Source organism: Megascapheus bottae, chromosome 3 (genome assembly GCF_031878675.1).
Source record: "Megascapheus bottae isolate mThoBot1 chromosome 3, mThoBot2.hap1, whole genome shotgun sequence".
Classification (NCBI taxonomy): Eukaryota; Metazoa; Chordata; class Mammalia; order Rodentia; family Geomyidae; genus Megascapheus; species Megascapheus bottae.
In genome coordinates, this window is record NC_143511.1 from 72,679,510 (window position 1) to 72,692,690 (window position 13,181).

The 13,181-nt window shown below is 37.3% G+C and overlaps 1 protein-coding gene across 5 annotated transcripts in view; it reads right to left on the reverse strand.

Moving 5' to 3' along the window:
- Positions 1-326: 326 nt before the first annotated feature.
- Positions 327-13,181, reverse strand: part of Ptbp3 (polypyrimidine tract binding protein 3) — a 76,963-nt gene continuing 64,108 nt past the window's right edge. For all 5 annotated transcript variants that reach the window (XM_090330439.1, XM_090330437.1, XM_090330435.1 and 2 more), the window contains 7 exons: positions 11,668-11,745; positions 8,089-8,228; positions 7,812-7,845; positions 3,585-3,677; positions 2,638-2,854; positions 680-757; positions 327-542 (listed from right to left, as the gene is read on the reverse strand). In XM_090330439.1, coding sequence (XP_090186565.1) covers positions 410-542; positions 680-757; positions 2,638-2,854; positions 3,585-3,677; positions 7,812-7,845; positions 8,089-8,228; positions 11,668-11,745 — 773 coding nt within the window. In that variant the 3' untranslated portion in view covers positions 327-409. The remainder of the gene's footprint in view (positions 543-679; positions 758-2,637; positions 2,855-3,584; positions 3,678-7,811; positions 7,846-8,088; positions 8,229-11,667; positions 11,746-13,181) is intronic.

Genomic DNA, 13,181 nt, shown 5'->3' on the forward strand with positions numbered 1-13,181 from the left:
TGGCTGCAAGTGATTTAAATTACTTACATCAAGTAATTGTAAGTCTAATGTCTAAATTTCTTTAAGTACAAAGGAGTTGATAAATGCTGTATAAAGCTGATCTGGGCCCAAACTAAAAGAAAGTCTGCTCTCATGAAATCTAATTAATCACAAGAAATTATTGAAAAAGTATTTTTCCTGATTTTTTTTCCTTGTGAAGGTCATTTTCATAGAAATCATGGTACAAAGGAAAAGCAAACCTTTGATCAATTACTGAAGTAGAGGGGAAAATAGGAAAAAAGAACATCTCTTGTTTGAATGTATGTGAACACCAAATCCTGAAGAGGCAGGATTGGTCTTGAGCTGCTTCAGTCTGTCTGAAGGTTCTATTGAACTTATGGTCCAGTTTGAGGAGAAAGATTCAGAGATGTCAGATTGTAGATTTTGAGAAGGAAACTCGGAGGTGGTGATTTTCTCCAAGATCATGATTATGAAGCTCAATGAGGGCCTGGATTGCTTCTTCTACAGATCCCAACTGAATGAGTGCCATTTTTCGATCTTTCCTGAAAATGATGTAAGAAATATAAGAGTATTTAAAATCAATTTTGCTTCCAAGTGTCTCTGTTTACTAGAACTCACTGAACTATCGTTAACAATTGTATATCATGTTAAATAATTTTAATTTACTGAAAGGACTTACTGGAAGAATTTAAAAGCCTTCACCAAACAGCCAGCTTCTGTGAAAAGGTTCTTCAAATCATCCATCGTAACAGAAGGGCTGTGAAAACATATCAAAGAGCATCAACTACATTAGCTTGGTACTCAGCTAAGCAAAGATTAATTATGGTAATATCAAATCTACAGCATCTTCTATTTTGGACAAAACTAGCCGTGTAATGACATGTGTCCAGGAATAGGTTTGATTGAAATTGACATGTTCTCAATTTTGTTTTTATCTTTGCTGAAAACAAAGTCTTAGGAATTAATCTTTATTGACAAAAATTGTCTTCATAAAAGGTAAAACAAGAAAATAAAAACCCAAAACCAACCAACCAAAACCACTTTCTATATGTATTCTCTCACAGTTATTATGTCATTGGCTTTAGTAATTAACTGTAATATAGTACTTCCAAAGTTACTTCACTGGTTCTAAATTGTAGGCTACAGTCTAGAATTCTAAATTTATGGACTTCAAGGTAATTCTGAATGTAGACATCGACAGCTACTGTCTGAGATGATGGTTATATCTTTGAGTATTCTCTGCTTGTACTGAAAAGAGATTTTTCTCAGTAACCCTTAAGGTATCTTAGAAATGACTATCTATGTTCCTTCAGAGGTGACAATACTCAGGCCCGATTTTTTATTTTTCTGTGCTAAGAACTGAAACTAGGTCCAGGTCCTTGAACATGCTAAAATGCTGGGCTAGATCACCAGTCCTTTATTGTCCAGCATTGTGATGCAATTTTATGACACATTCAGCCAAAACCACCCAGTTAAGCAAGCCATCTTTGAATTCCTGATTCATGAATATTTATTACTGTGTTAAGAAGTTTTGGGGTGGCCAGGAGTTTGGCCTAGTGGTTAAAGTGCTTGCCTAGCATGCATGAAGACCCGGGTTCGATTCCTCGGTACCACATACACAGAAAAAAGTCAGAAGTGGTGCTGAGGCTCAAGTGGTAGAGCTCTAGCCTTGAGAAAGTCCAAGGACAGTGCTCAGGCCCTGAGCTCAAGCCCAGGACTGGCAAAAAAAAAAAGAAGTTTTGGGGTGATATGCTATGCAGCAAGTAATTGACATAGTAGTCTATCACATTAGAGTCAAATGACTCCAAAAAGCACATCTTCTCATGACAACTAGCAAGACAGATCTGAGCTCACATTACTTGCTTGAGAGATCATTGTGAATAAATTACCTTGAATCTCATTTCGATACAAATACAATTATGCCTTACTTCCAAAGTTATTAAGAAAAAAACTAACAGAGAAAGAATGTTCAATAGCACAGCTGACATTTGTTATCTACAGGTATATGAGATAGAGCCCAAGCCCAGAGTTCAAGCCCTGGGGCTAGTAAAAAATAAAAATAAGGGCTGGGGGTTTGGCCTAGTGGTGGAGTGCTTGCCTTGCATGCACAAAGACCCAGGTTTGATTTCTCAGTACCACACACATTAAAAAAAAAAAAGCCGGAAGTAGTGCTGGGTCTCAAGTGGTAGAGCTCTAGCCTTGAGAAAGCCCAAGGACAGTGCTGAAGCCCTAGTTTAAGCCCCAGGACTAGCAAAAATGAATACATAAACAAATAAAAATAAACTACCATTTGATTTTTCTATATTAGCTACTTATGAGTCTGTACTTGTACAAATGAATGGACAAGTACGTAACAGCAGGCTACTAGTGTATATGCTTATTTTCATCTGCTGAAAAAATTAACTGAAAAGCAACTCACTGAAAATCTCTATTTTGAAAACTTAAAAATACTGTTTACTTTTAGATTTTTCTGCCCTTGTTGGATTCAAGACCTGGATCCTCAGATCTCAACTCTATCAGTAGCCAATTCTGGCCCAGCCAATTTTATATTTAGAATCTTCAGAAGCACTACATAGTCTCCCCTAACATAGTGTATGTTACTAAATCACCTAAACACATAACTTATTAGGTACATACGGAATGTTGGACAGATGCAGAGTGGCTGATGGTGGAAAGATATTCTGGAAGTTTTTAGAACCAGGCTTTTTAAAGCGATGCAAAGGACTATTGCTGAAATCCTTAGTCAGACCTTGGTCTTCTTGACCTTCTCGAGGAAGTTGAACTGCTTGGTGCTTGGAGAGTGTAGCACGAAGGACTTTTCCATAAAGCCTCTGTCCACTTAGATGGTTCATTGCTATTACAAAGGAAAAAAAGAAGACAATTTTTGAGTACTAAGACCGATTGTCAGTATTATCTAAATTGCCATAAATTTTTTTCGCTGAGTCATTTAAAATTTTAGTCAGCTTAAGGAATAATGTTTTAAATCTAAAAACCTTTAGGGAAATAAACTAAGTAATTTCATTTTCACTGTATTACAATGAAAGCAATTTAAACAGAAACAACAAATCAAACAAATAACTATCTTCTAAGTATAGCATGAGAAAGTGCCAGAGCACCTGAAACTTAAGTGCTTAGAAAAAATATATGGAGACTCCTAAGATCATCTTAAGAAATCCTATTTTAATAGCCATTTTTTAAAATAGCCCGCATGATAGTGAGGACACAGAATGACACTTTCTTGTACCATCATTAGGAAACATATCTAGACACCTAATTTAGAAGGAACCAAACATGAAATCAAAGGAAGTCATGGCTATTAGTTTAAACAAAAGCCCTAGAATCAAAGTTACAAACATTATGTTCAAGTAGAGAAATAAACTTGATAAAAAGGTAATGAAACAAACAAAAGTAATGAATATTTTGTAATATGGAAATATCAATAGATGCAAAAAATAATGAAGACACTAGTAAGGAAATATTCTTTGAAAAATTTTTTTGCTGCTACTTATGCCTTTGCTATTTTGAAGAGAAAAATGCACATATATAGGGTGAGTTATCACTGTCATCATTATAATCATCAGTACCTAGTTGGGCTTGATTTGCATCTGCCATCTGAACCAAGGCATTTTCTTTCTTATTAAACATAATTTTCACGCGATGTACATCACCATATACTCCTATATTAAAACAAAAGATAGTGTTAAAGCTTAATTGTGTAGTTTAATTTTACTATCATATTCAAGGATTTCTTTTTTCATATTATTTATAATCCCATGGTAATTGCACAATACTTTCCCAAGTTCCAGATCTATTCAAATACTCAGTTTTTCATCCAGTGTTAAAATTATAATAGATGGCAGTTTATGTGTTACGTGGTATAACTGATGTTACAAAAACAACTTCTCCAAATAGCAGTATCATTACTATATAATGCAGGGGAACATAGCTATTTCAAAACACACAAAGGACTGGTGGTTATTAGCACATAAAGAAACTTTTAAATTTTAAAACAAAGAAGGGCTAAGGGTTATCAGTGAGTCACACCTAAAAGCGCCATAGAGGAGGCAGAGATCCACCTGAGCCTGTACAAGAAAGACTCCAAAACAAATAGCAAAAAACAGGGCTGGAGGCTTGGTTCATGAGTGAAAGAGCTAACAAGAGTGGGAAGCCCAGTTCAAGCCCCTGTAGCAGGGTGATGTGCACACACATGCACGAACATATGCACACACAGAGACAAAGAAAAAAAAAAGACAAGGATCTGCTGTTTTATTTAAAAAAAATGACAAGTGGCTAAAGTAGATACTAAAGTAATACTTAAAGCAGGCCAGCTGTATGCTTATAATTATACTTAAAAATAATGTTTAAAAAAATCTGTCAATGGGGGTGGGGGGATGGACGACATGTGAAAGGGTATCAATGTATGGGAATTAATGCACCATCTATCTGGCAAATATCATGTAACCCTTCTATTAATTACAATAAAAATATATGAAAAAAAAATCTGTCAAGCAGGGTACTGGTGACTCACACCTGTAATCCTAGCTATTCAGGAAGCTAGATCTGAGAATTATAGCACAAAGCCAGTCTGGGAAGGAAGATTTGTGAGACCCCTTATCTCCATTAAGTCTCTCCCCCCACCTCTACCCCCAATAAAAAGCCAGAAGTAGAGCTATGGATCTTTGAGAGAAAAAAAAAGCACAGGGACAGTGCCAGAGCCCCGAGTTCAAGTCCCAGAACCAGATCAAACCAAATTACACACGTACACACACACACACACACAAAAAAAAAAACCTCACAAAAAGAAAAGAATAAAACAGCCAGGGTGCAGTGGCTCATACCTGTAATCCTAGCTACTCAGGAGGCTGAGATCTGAGGATCAAGGTTCAAAGCCAGCCCGGCGCACAAAAGGACCTGAGACTCTTATCTCCAATTAACCTCTAGAAAATGGGAAGTGGGGCTTGGCTCCAGGGTAGGGTGGTAAACTTGAGCTGAAGAGCTAAGGGTCAGCACCCAGGCCAAGTTCAAGCCCCATGACACACAAAAGAAAAAAAAAAAAAAGAAAATTAAAAAAGAAACAAATACCCCACTATAAAGCCAAGTTCTAATGGCTCACGCCTGTAATCCTAGCTACTCAGGAGGTTGAGATATGAAGGCTTCGGTTCATGCCAACCCAGGGAGGAAAGTCCATAGGATTTTTTATCTCCAATTACCACCACAAAACTGGAAGTGGCGCTGAGTCTCAAAGTGATAGAGCAGTAGCCTTGAGCACGAGCTCAGGGAACAGTGCCCAAGCCCTGAATTCAAGCCCTATAACAACAAACAATGAAAACAAACAACAAACAACACCTATCAAAAAACTCTAGGAACTGAGAGTTTGGCCTAGTGGTAGAGTGCTTGCCTAGCATGCATGAAGCCCTAGGTTGGGGTACCACATACACAGAAGAAGCTGCAAGTGGTGTTGGCACTCAAGTGGTAGAGCACTGGCCTTAAGAAAGCTCAAGGACAGTGCTCAGACCCTGAGTTTAAGATCTAGAACTAGAAAAAACAAAAACAAAACAACTCTATTAAGCAGCTGGGTATAATGAAGTATACGTGTCATCAGCTATTTGGAAAGCTAAACAGTAGAAGAACAGGAAGATCAAAAGTTCAAGACAAGTCTTAGCTACATAATGAGACTATAACTCAAAAATACCTTTAATAAGAGATGGGAAAGCCAGATGCCGGAAGTTCATACTGAAATCCTATCTACTTAAGAGTTTTGAGAACTAAGAATCACAGTTCAAGGCAAGCCTGGACTGACAAATCTGAGAAATATCTATTTCCAATTAGCTAGCAAAAAGCCAGAAGTAATGGTGTGGCTCAAGAGGTAGTTTTTCATGGAAAAATTATTTTTCTCATTAATAAGATTATTTCAATTGTTAAATATTGCTTATTTCACTACTCATGTGTTTGTATACTTATATGAAATGAGTATTAAATGGATGGCAAGGGAACTAAAGAGAGACATCAAAAGAAGAGGTTAAAAATGGCAGAAAGGCATATGAGAAAATGTTCATCATCCATGGTCATAAAGGAAATGCAAATAAAAACAACCCTAAGATACCACCTTACCCCACCCCAACAAGAATGGCCAAGATTTTGAACTCAGACAATGACAGATGTTGGCAGGGTTGTGGAGAAAAAGGAACCCTACTGCACTGCTGCTGGGATTGTAAGCTAGTTCAGCCACTCTGGAAAGCAGTGTGGAGGTTTCTTAAAGAACTGAAAATTGACCTTTCCTACAATCCCACCATACCACTCCTGGGCGTCCATCCTGAACATCATAACCCAAGATATGACAAGGACACCTGCTCAGCTATGTTCATCTCTGCACTACTCACAACAGCCAGGAGATGGAAAACAATCCAGATGCCCTACTGTAGATGAACGGATACAAAAAATGTGATACACACACACACACACAATGGAATTCTACATAGCCAACAGACAAGATAAAATAATGGCATTTGCAGGGAAGTGGATGAATCTAGAGCGAATCATGTTGAGTGAGACAAGTCAAGACCTAAGGAACAAAAGGCTATTAGATCCACACAGTATAAGAGCGAGGAGTCAATATACGTGTACTCAATGCTATGGACATGGTATTGGAAATATAAACACAACTACATAGACATAAAATGTATGACTCTATAATGCTTTATTACATAGATTAATATATATCTATGACATACAAACCCTCAGCCTAATTTTAATTACATTCTAAAATCTAAGTGCCAGTGACTGTATATAGAGATTCCCTTCTTGAATATTTGATTGTTAAACATGACATTTGAAATATGATGTAAAAAATCAATGTTAATAAATTCTTTAATAAAAAAAGTTGACTTCTTTGGTGTTTGAGACAAGACACAACTATGTAACTGAGTTGGCCTTGAATTTATCATATTCATGACTTAGCCTCCGATAGTGCTGGGATTAAAGATATAGAGATTATTTTTAAAACTTTGGACTTGGATGTAGCTCAATGGTAAGTGTTTGCCTAGCCTGAGAGAAGCTGTGAGTTCAACTGCCATCAACAGAAAATACCAACCAGAATTTTCATAACACCACTCATTTGCTTGCTTAAAATGCCTACCCAGCATGGTAGCACACTCTCATAATCCAGCTATTTTTCAGATAGAGATAGGAGGGTTGTAGTTCAAGGCCAAACCACACAATAGTTATCTAGACTCTATCTTAAAAACAAGCTTTGACATCTTGCGTTCTTAAGTTTCATGCACAATACTGTGAACCCCACACCAAACCAAACTAAACTAAACCAAACCAACCCAACCAACCAACCAAAAGATACTGCCCAATGAATTTTCATTGTTCTTAGGCAACACAATTCCTTTATATATAGTTTTTTACAAAGCTCCTCATGAACTTTCCCTATTCATGTGTTTGGCTTCATCATCTCCCTGAGTGTCTTAATTTCCATGCAGCAGGAAAATTTTCTCTTATTTTTAGCAGCTGTGAAGACATTTATCTTAGGTCTTTCCCCAGAGTATCCTTCTTCATTTTTCACAAGTCACTTTAAATAATGATTTTTTTTCAGCTAGGTAAGGCTCCTTGATTTATACTCCCACTAATAACTTCCGAAATCCCCAATAATAAAGCTTCTGTTGTACTTACTAAACCTCATTCACTATTCTCCTCATGTAATAGAAGTAATCATGTATAGAAGTAATCAATAGATACTACTAAATGAAATCAAATGTGCTCAGTTCTTAATCTACAGATAACATTCAAAACAATAAAAATGAACTTACCAAACAGGATAAAAAGTCCGTGTGGAGTGATAAGCTGTTTAGAGAAGATAACATACAATGTAAATATCTTGACTAAATAAAACTTTAATATAGTTATACTTTAGTGCAATTATTTTTGTTTAAAGCATTATTTTTATATGCTTCTATATATGCTGATGATGAGTTTTAATAAATCACTGAAACAAGCTTATGCATTGCAATTTACATACAACCCTAGATCAGAAACCACTAAATCTTCTCTTGACAGGGGATTTATATATAGGACTTTCAAACTCACATCAGGATTGAGGTTGGTGACCAGTAGAACAGAATTTCCTGGTAGACCACTTGCCCCAGGAATGGCCATCCGCCCAGTGACTGCAGAGGATGTAAGTGTGAGAGGACCGAGCGCTCCAGGAACAGTTGGGACTGATAGACCTTTTAAAAACACCAAAAGCATTTCATAGTCTAGTTAACCAGAAAATGGTAACAGTAACTCAAAGCAAACATGTAAGCAAGGCTTACTGTAAATATATCAAAAGGCAGTTTTCTGCCTCATAAAGGGTCTAGAAGCTGAGTTCTTTATTTGTTGAAATTATTTACGTAGAACTCTCCTACTCATACTGTACTTTGCAGAATAACTGAACTTATTGATCTTAAAAACAAAACAAAACCTGGGGCTGGGAGTTTGGCCTAGTGCCAGAGTGCTTGCTTAGCATGCACAAAGAACCAGGTTCGATTCCTCGGTACCACATACATACAAAAAAAAGCTGAAGTGGTGCTGAGGCTCAAGCCCAGGACTAGAAAACAAAAACAAAAACAAACCCAACAACAACAATAAAACCCACAAAAATAAAAAAACCCCAACAACAAAAAAACTGTGGCTAGTCATTTAAGATCTGGGTTCAATTCCTGGGTATTACATACATAAGTGGTAGAGATCTAGCCTTGTGAAAGCTCAATGACAGCGCTCAGGCCCGGAGCTCAAGGCCCAGGACTGGCAAAAAACAAACAAACAAAAACTATTGGGCTCCTCTGTCCTGAAATAAATATATTTTAGACTCTATCAATTTTCCTTGTGCCTTGTGCTATAAAGTCAGATCCATAATTTTTTTTTTGGTCATGGTGCTTGAACTCTGGCCTAGGCGCTGTCCCTGAACTCAAGGGTTATCATCCTACCCCTGGGCCTGAGTGCTGTCCCAGAGCTCTTCAGCCAAAGCTACTGCCTTACACTTGAGCCATATCCCCACTTCCTGTTTTCCAGTGATTAACTGAAGGTAAGAGTCTCTTGGCTTTGTATTGCCCAGACTGGCTCTGAACCTTGATCCTCAGATCTCAGCCTCCTGAGTAGCTAGGATTACAGGTATAAGCCACCATGCAGACTAGATATATAATTTTTTTTAATGTTACTTAAGCTGGAGGTGTGGCTCAAACAATAGAAAACCTGACTAAAAGTCCTACAGGTGAAGTCACAAACATGGGCTGGCTACACTACAGAATAGTCTACTTGGAAAAAATAACCTTTTACTATAGCTGGGTGCTGGTGGTGGTGGCTCATGCCTATAATCCTAACTACTCAAAGAGGCTGAGACATGCGCACTGCAATTCGAAGCCAGCCTGGCAGAAAAGTCTGTAAGACTCTTATCTCCAATAACCTACTCAGAAGGGCTGGGAGCATGGTCTAGTGGTAGAGTGCTTGCTTAGCATGCACTGGGTTCTGTTCCTTCATACCACATACACAGAAAAGGCTGCAAATGGTGCTGTGGCTCAAGTGGTAGAATGTTAGCCTTGAGAAAGCCCAAGGAGAGTGCCCAGGCCCTGAGGTCAAGCCCAGGACTCCACAAAACAAATACCCCAAAACAAACAAAAATTACCCCATACCACATACACAGAAAAGGCTGCAAGTGGTACTATGGCTCAAATGGTAGAGCTAGTCTTGAGCAAAAAGAAGCTCAGGGACAGAGCTCAAGCCTTCAATTTACGCCCCAGGACTGAGACACACACATACACAGGAAGGAAGCAAAGAAGGGAGGGAGGGAGGGACTTATAAAGTGGTACATAAATATTAGTATGATCAATAAAAGACTTATGGTATGCAGTATTCTTTTGTGAAAATGTTGTTTTCTGCTCCCTTCAATATTCTTAAACTACTTAAATTTCTATTAATAATGTAATGTTCCCAATATATGTAAGAAAATTTCACTGGAAAGTCCCTCTTGGACTTATTTATATCTTAGCTAAAATTAGCTAAATACACATCTACATATATACTTCTAGCTTATATAAAATGAACCATTCTTTATTTTTTTCATTCTCCAAATTCAAAATGCATGCAATAAAATTTCAATATATTTGATAGCTGTTTGACCATCTAAAAACATTTTCTATTATCATTCATACTACTGAATTTTAAAATGTACATCACATTCACAGGTTGAATATTTTCCTATGCAATCTATATCCAGTAGTGCTTCCCATGCAACTTCAACTAATCTAACTCTGTAATTTTTGCTTTTATCTGTAGTTCTGTGACATACAGCTAAGAGTATCTTAGTACCACTGTGATGTGATATGCGTGTGTGTGTGTGTGTGTACGGTAGAGGGGGAGATTTACTAGACCTTATAAAGTCAGGAGTTTTTCTTTACTCACTTTTAATCATTCTTAATATAGATTAATATGATTTCTACATAGTGTAGGTCTAAAAAAACTATCTAAAATGAGGGAATATACATACTACTTCAAATATCTACCAATTAACTTTGGGAAGGTCTTCCTTGAAAAAAAATTATGTAGAATAGCCACTAGAAGATAGGTTACGATGCATTAAAAACCACCCTTAAACCAGTCTTCCCCATCACTTTTTTTTTTTTTTAGTAAGTAAACTCTATCTTCTCCACTGGAGAGAGGTTAATATTCCAGATTACTATTTAAAGACTGTCAGACAAAAAATTATAAGGCAATTAGCTGAAAGCTAAAAATGTACATTTTACATTCAGCTTAAGAGAACCTACCATTTTCTTAATTACTATCCAGCATTTGCTTCCTTCCTCCTTTCTTTTTATTTGGGAACTATTAGGGTTTAAACTTGGCTTTGAGCTTGCCAGGTAGGTACTCTACCATTTGTGCCATGCTACCAAACCACTTTTTGCTTTAGTTATTTTTCAGATAGTCCTGTGTTTCTGTTAGAGGCCAGCATTCAACTTCTACCATCTATCTAACAATTTCCCATATAGGTAAGATTACAGGGATGAGCCACCATGTTTGTCCTTCAAAAGATAAAAATCACTAAGTGTTTTTTTTCCTTTTCCTTATAATCAGCTTAAACAGGAATAATTATCGAAGTATTAATCAACTGCAGTTTTGTATTTCCATTAGGTAAAGAGGAAAAGAATATATCCCTGTGTGGTAATCTTACAAACCCTATCACTGGCAAGATATTCTGAGGAGATTAAATAGTAAATATTTATTAAGCCAAATATTTACTGACTACATACCGTGTGCTGAGTGCCACTGAAAACACAAAGATAAAATTTAGGCTTGTTGATCATAATATCGCTAAGCCTATTATCAAAGACAAAAAGCAATTCATATACTTTATGTAACAACTTGATTTAGTGTTTAATGTGGTAAACCTATATGTGCCTGTGCCAAGCACAACAATAGGTGATTCAGAACATCTAGTGGAATTGCTAGAGTCTAGACTAGAACTAGAGGGAACTATTTGGAAATGGCAGGAAGATATGCATCGAACAACTGTTTACAGTTGATGTTGTCTAATGCTTTTATTATCAAATCATTCACTTTTTATCTTAATAAGTGTCTAGAAAATAAAGAATTTTACCTAAACATTTTAAATTCAAGGTAAAAAAAATTCACCTGCAGCTTGAGGAAATCCAATTGTTGGGGCAAATCCAGCAGCCCCTGCATATGGTGAAGAAATTATACCTGGTGCACCTAGAAAGGAAGAGAAGCTACAATAAATATACTATTTTCTATAAATATGCTTATTAAAGCAATATAAATAAAGTGGGCATAAAATTATAGACAATGAGAATGAAATTGTGGAATATTTATTTGTTCAATAGGTGATAATTAATGTATAGGAGTCTGCTTTGCTACAGAGGTTAAGACCTTTCATCTGAGTTCAAGGACAAAGAGCACGGTTTGGCACTGGGGCATGGCTCACATGGTAGACCACCACAAATGCAAGGGAGGGTTCAAATTACAGTAGCTCCTAAATTTCCCCACCCTGCAAAAGAAGCATTAATTAAATCTGTACAAGGCTCATGTTTTGGCTTTTAGAACACTTTTTTCCTATGTAAAAAGTAATCTTAACTGTGGGCTGGGAGTTTGGCCTAATGGTAGAGTGCTTATCTAACATGCATGAAGAAGACCCGGGTTTGATTCTTTGGTACCACATATAAAGAAAAAGCCAGAAGTGGTGCTGTGGCTCAAGTGGTAGAGCCTTGAGAAAATTCAAGGATAGTGCTCATGCCCTGAGCCCAAGCCCCAGGACTGGCTAATATAAAATAAAATGAGTAAAAAGTAATCTACTTAGGAGGATGAAATGTGAAGGTTGTGGTTTAAAGCTAGCCCAGGCAAGAAAATCTGTGATACTTTCTCTTTGCCAGTCCTGGGGCTTGAACATGGGGCCTGGGCGCTGTCCTTGGGCACTTTTTCTCAAGGCTAGTGCTCTATTACTTGAGCCACAGCACCCTTCCAGGTTTTTCTGAGTATGTGGTACGGAGGACTAGAACCCAGGGCTTTGTGCACGGTAGGCAAGCATTCTACCACTAGGCTACCCTCCCAGCTCCCTGTAACTCTTATCTCCACTAAATTATCAAGTAGTAAAGTGCAGCCTTGAACAAAAAAGTTCAAGGATATATCATCAAAGCCCTGAGTTCAAGCCACAAGACCTGCACACCCCCTCCCCCCCCAAAAGTCATCAAGTATTTATTCAAGAGTATGGTATCTATGAGGTACTGTGCTGATACAAAGAACTATGAAGTTTGTCCTGGTAACTAGATTGGATGAATACCATTCACTTTTTCTTTCTGGTGGTGGATGTTACTTCATGTTGATTTTTTTTTCCTTTCTTTTTTGAAATTGTTGCGTTCTCACCCCGCACCCCGTGGGTGTGTGTGGGGGGGTAGAAGGGTTCTGTGTTCTTAAATCTCTTCATTTTACCTCTTCCCTTCTCTATGCCAAGAATGTTTACTAATTTTTTTTATTACCTCATTCTACTTTCTCATTACTTCTATAAGGTTCAGTCTCCACTCCTTCCTTCTCTATAAAACCAAACATTTAGTCTTAATCATTAATGTAATCTTTATTATTTCCTTCTTAGTGCTACTGGTTAATGGAGGCCTCCCTAGACCAAGATGATGTAT